Source organism: Halyomorpha halys, unplaced genomic scaffold (genome assembly GCF_000696795.3).
Source record: "Halyomorpha halys isolate HHAL.00 unplaced genomic scaffold, Hhal_1.1 Scaffold84.1, whole genome shotgun sequence".
Classification (NCBI taxonomy): Eukaryota; Metazoa; Arthropoda; class Insecta; order Hemiptera; family Pentatomidae; genus Halyomorpha; species Halyomorpha halys.
Genome location: NW_027110155.1, coordinates 1,233,399 through 1,239,506, shown reverse-complemented (window position 1 = coordinate 1,239,506; position 6,108 = coordinate 1,233,399). Strand labels below are relative to the sequence as shown.

Genomic DNA, 6,108 nt, shown 5'->3' with positions numbered 1-6,108 from the left:
TGATTAACGCCATTTTCCCACTCCCCTACCTTGTTGGTATCTCGCATCCGCCTTTGATTCATTTTTGTGCTATCCTAATTTTATTTATTTTTTTTAATCGGGACAAACTATTTCAATGGGAACAACACCTTGCTAACAATGAGGACTGCTTGATTATAAATAAATATGGCGAGTTTAAATCATTCCAGCCTTTTTTTGATAAAATGGAGGGGAAAAATAATAAAATCGATTTAATGAAGTGGCACTTCCAGTAAGTAGACTTAAGCAAAAAAAAATTGGTGCACACCTTAAAGTATGTAATTCAGTTTCGTAAAATCTTTTGTTTCCAAGCTAAACTGTTCACACACATATTAGGACTTACGGAATATTTTATATAAAGCTTAAGTAAAAGTAAACAAAAAAAAAAGATATACAAAAGATCGAGGAAATTAATTTTTTTTTTTTTTTTGCTAAACTTTTATTGCAAAATTCGGTAAATAAAAACAAAAGAAATTTTATACTTGATTTTATCGTTTTTGCTTTATAAGTTTTTATATATTCATATTGTAAAATATTGATATAGTTAAGGGAAGGACTTGATTGTAATTGTACTAGGTTAGTGAGCACTTAAAATTTTTTTTTGAAAATACTGCCTCGCCTCCATCCACAAAATGTAGGAAGAAGTTTAAATTTTCTCTGGGAAAGACGACGCGGATGGCTGACACAGCGCGTAGTAGACCTTGAGCCAGAAGGCCGACCAGGGTCTCCCCAAGATCAAGGCCTCCCACCGGACCAGATGATCCTAAACCTATCCAGGTGCCCATCTAGGTGCATACCTTACTTAGGAGTAGTAGTGGATTGCCTAGTAAGGTGTCTAATCAATAGGTCCAGTTCTCTATGTAAATCCAGAAGGTAAAATTAGCATTATAGCGGCCTTTTCATTGCAACATTTAATTTATTCAAATATCCTAGCGGATCTCGACGCTATCCACTACCTCAACATGATAATCGCTCTAGCTCTCATATAATATTATGACGGCTTGCGGAATGTACGCGGATGCAGAAATGTTTATACTATTATGGAGTAGTATCAACCGTTAACTATATAATCACTATCTCCATTTATAATTGAATAAATTATTATTAATATTAAATTCAAAAGTTTTTTTTTCTTATACTGAAACCTATCATAGTGGAAATTAACCATACATAGCTCCACATCTATAGCAGTCGTGAAAAAATAAAAAGTTAACTTAAATAACAAATAATAATCCTCCTAGGCGTCTGAAAAGATGGCCTCGAGATCTTCTCCTCTAGAAATGTTAATGGAGTTCTATCGATGGGTAGATTCTCCATATGTTTGTATCATGTCACTTTGTCACATTCAGCAAATTTACTTGTATATATTTTTATACAGTTGTAAATAACAATAAATAAATTATTTTAAAAAAATAATAACAAATGGACCCATATTTCAATAAAACCATTTTTTTTTTCAATTTTAAATAATACAATTTTATTCAAACAAAATATGTTTACCTAATGAATATATGGAATTCTTATGAAAAAACAAAAGATTTCTTCCTAAGCCAGTTTGATAATAGTCAAAACTCATGTCAGAACAAGTCTGAAAATAAAACCAATTATTTGATCACGCAATTCCAGTGTTTTTTCATTAATTAATGGGTATTAGTAACAAGTAAGGCGTTGCATTCTAAACTAGCCAGTTCATTCCAATTTCTTTTTTTATTTATTTGATCACCTATTTAGTTCTAGATTATTGCAGATTATTTTTTTATACTTTTATTTTTCAAACAATATTATTATTTCATGTTCGTCCTGTATAATTTACTCTGATTTAGGTATTTTCAATTAATTATTTAATAAATAATAATAATGCCACATACAAACTAATATGATCTATGTCTGCTGAAACAACTGTTTATTGAAAGGCGTTTACGGTGTTGAGGCCCAATGACTAATTTATTTGGGTTTTCTTGATTAGACAAATCTTCTTGATAGGCTCAATGTATTCCTACTCTGTATTTCAGTTTATTTAGTTAGATTTTTATTTTATATTTTGTTATACCTTAATTATATAAGAAGTAGATGGTTATACAAATGGATGCGGTCAATACAAATAAGTAAAAAGTTTATTTATTACTGCCAGAATTAGGCCTTCATTAATCAAATATATTTTTTATTGATCTTTATTTTTGTGATACATCAAATATATTCTTTATTTATCATTTTTATTTTTTTTTATAATGTATCAAATATATTCTTTATTGATATTTTGTTCTTTTTTTGTGATATATCAAATATGTATTCTTTATTGATCATTTTTCTCATAAAATGTGCGAATATGATAATATATATTTGAATAAAAAAACTTAAATAACAAAAGTTATAATTGATTTCTAGATCAAATATTTTCTGACTTTGTTTTATCATTATCTTCACATATTCAGTTTTTTCTTATTAATTTACTATTAAAACGACTTTTAATAAAAATAGACTTATCTAAAAAATAAAAATTAAAAAGAAATAATTTTTAGAAAAAAATGTTCAGATTTTAATTTTTATTTAATTAGAGTTACTTTAATACAATTAATTAATTTATTTAATGCATAGATTCTTCTAATATTTTGGTGAATTTTATTTTTCGTAGTAACACGATCACCGCTCACAATTTTACACTTATCGTAACTAACACATCTTCACACCAGTCTATATTACTTAATTAAAATTTCTTATGAAATATCAAATATATAGTGACCCTGAATGTAAGGTGACTGTCTATTTTTTGACTAAATTTTCTGGAAACATTTCTTGCTTTGTATTCCGGGCAAATACGGTATGTACGTTTAAAAATTTTAACTTTAAACTTTTTGCTATTTAAAATATTTGCACATTTGAATTTTTAGAAAAAAAATTATTTTCTTTCCTTAGAAATTAATATTACATTTAATTTTTGTAAGTAGATAAATTCCATTGTATCGTGTAATTAGGATAAATATTCGTTGTTAGTTTTCTAGTGTAACGGCGGAGAAGCTATACTAGACCAGCACTAGTTATTAGTTTTGCAGGTTTAGAAACGTGACCTCGAAGGCGAACAAATTCATAACGTCCTTCAGAATAGGGGTGGTATTTAAGGACGACGCTATAATTTAATAAAAAATAAAACAACTAAAGATGAGGAAAAAGATTTTCTTCAAAGAGTTTCTGAAATTTAAAATTAATGTCTATTCCTCCGAACTTAGCAAGATTTTATGGGTATAAGGCTGCTTGGGAAAAAAATATATTGTCAAATTTCAACATTCAAAACTGGTAATTGAAGGAAAAGATCAAATCCAATAGAGTTAAAAAAAAAACTATAATATTTCACACTTGATGCATTCTTATAAGAAATTACATAAAATATTATTTTATAATACGAGCAATTTAGTTTTAATATACCATCCAAAAATAATTATTGATTTAAATTTAAATTTCATTTAACTATCATAAAACTAAAAATGCGAAACTCGAAAGTGATGTTAAAGTGATGAGAGAGATCTGAAATATTTAGTGTTATAAATATTAATTTTTTATTAATAATGGTTTTTGATGATGAATAATAATAATGGAGATAAATGATTAGCGTTCTATATAGTTTATTCATTCATAGCATATAAATACAGATTAAACTAAACAAAGAAAAAGAGGAAAAAAATGTTATTACTAACAATAATACTAACAAAATTAAATAAAAGTCGATATGATCAAAACTGATTAAATAATAACAAATTAATTTATATACAGGATAAAAAAATTAAACTTTAGTAAATATAAAATAAATTTATCTGACACACATCCGTACCTACATATTTCTATCCAGCCTTAGAAACTCCGAATTAAGTTTTGCCACCTTCATTCGGGAGGGAAATAAAGGCTCCAAGAGATCCCAGCACTTCTCTCCTAGCCGCGTGACTAGTATTGATGGCCAGTGGAGACTGAGTTCCAGCACAAGATGAATTACTCAACATTTCCTACGCTTATTTATCTATTGGACAACGTTTTGGAGGCTCATTGTCCATTTTCAAATCCAATTTCTTTTTTAAAAATTAATTTTCCTATTTGCCTCTTTTACTTAGTAAGTCCTATGGCTTATTTAATATTATTAAAAGTTCATGAAGTTCCAAGAGTGATATTTCCTCCTTAAATTGCCTAACATCCTTCGAAAAATTGTAAACAAAGTAATTTATGAACACCTTACTGATTTAAAAAAGGTATCTATATTATTTAATATAAGAAGAATATTGAAGATTTTCAACAATAGTAAATCAGGCAGAAGAACATAGGCATGTGAATGAGAAACAAGTTAAGTGTTAAAAAAATTGGATTTGATAATGGACAGAGTGCGTCAGAAACCTTGTCCAATATATGAAAAGAATTATATGAAACTTGAAGGGTGATATTTCTTCATGGAATAACTATATTCGGTTATTATAACACCTATTGAAAATATATAATGCTACAGTTTATCAAATTTTTTTGTTATCCATCTTAAGTTGTGCTGTAATTGTAGATAGTATATTTTTTCTGAAAGTCGATTTTTTTTTTAATTTATTATTTTTTGTTGCAGCTCGCAGGGGAGGCGACCAGCATCTCCGTACCGACTGGAAAGGAGACACCTATCACCCCAGCGAAGGTGACACCGAGGCCGACTTACAGACCACCGACGGCAAACCCAGCGCCCGTCGTGGAGTACTCACTGGACAACCCCGAGCCTGAACCTCTCGATCCAAGCTGGGCTTATGTACCTGTGAAGTACCTCAACGTACTCTCTGCCAACTCTATCCGATATGTCAGTATCTCTTTAGACATTGTTCTTATAATCTTAACGAGTAGTTCAATTACAAATACGGCCGAGTTTTTTTTTTTTTTTTACAAAACGAGTTAGACATTGTTCCATCAGTTGTTTTCAACCTCTATGAAGGTTGAATCAAGATAAAAAAAAAATGTATATTTAAAAAATAATAATAACGGTCATTCAGACAACCACTCACAAAGAGAGGCTATGGGCGTAGGATTACCGATTTTAATGAAACTTTCTTTTAGGCTTTATTTATTTATTTAAAAATACCTTACCTCTTTCAATGGCGTCAAGTCTAAAATATATTGGAATGGAGAATGAATTGAAAGAGCGGGAACCCAACTTTCTGTCGTATATAGTTTCGTCGAATTAGGGTAACATTGCAAAGAGTTGTGAATTTATTTCGTAAACATGTGGCATAGGCAGAAAAAATAAACCTAAAAATAAAATTTGAAAATTACTAACTTTTTGTTTAGGGCCCAAACCGCAGGTTCTTCTACAGTCAGATAGGTTGGATTTCTAGTCTGCTATAGCTCACTAATGTACCTGCCATTTTCTTTTTTATATCCATAAGTTGTTTAAGTCTGTTTGTGTATGAAGAAAATCAGTCAATTTTTTCCAATTCGATTAGCAGAGTAAAGACTCCTTGAAAGTTAAAAGATAAGGTACACTGATTTCAGTGTTGTATATTGTAAACCACATTACAACATTTTCAGTAATTTTTATTGGCCAATCCTTGATGAACTTTTTCATATTAAAAAAAAAATCATATTATAATCACCAGAACAAACCAATCGGTAAATTTTATTGTTTAGTTTATTATTGTAATATTTACAAAATTGTGAATCAAACATTGTTGATTAAGCTAACAATTTAAACATTTATGTAAATCGTATTATATATATGTCAAATAAAGTATTTTGAATGCAATATATGAGTTTCAAATAAATGTGCTTTAATTGTAGCAATAGGCAATAATATTTAATTCATAATTTTCTTAATTTTTCATAGTTTTCTTAATTAAAAACTAAAATTTTATTTATTTTTTCCTCAACAATTAAAAAAGAATAATTATGCATTAATTAAGCATTATATGAATCTATAACTAGAAGATTTTACTTAAATAAACAACAATAACACAACATTGTTTTTCTTTAATGTGTTATAAATTTTAATTAATGTGACTATATGGAACATTATTACTTGATAATAGGGAAACCCAAAACGTTGATTAAACAAATATAGAATAATGATAATATTCTGAATGGAAT

At 28.4% G+C, this 6,108-nt stretch overlaps 1 protein-coding gene across 4 annotated transcripts in view; it reads left to right on the top strand.

Moving 5' to 3' along the window:
- Window positions 1-6,108, top strand: part of LOC106677028 (ATPase WRNIP1) — a 385,191-nt gene that overhangs the window by 377,928 nt on the left and 1,155 nt on the right. For all 4 annotated transcript variants that reach the window (XM_067048308.1, XM_067048306.1, XM_067048307.1 and 1 more), the window contains exon 3: window positions 4,607-4,828. In XM_067048308.1, the coding sequence (XP_066904409.1) occupies window positions 4,607-4,828 (222 nt within the window). The remainder of the gene's footprint in view (window positions 1-4,606; window positions 4,829-6,108) is intronic.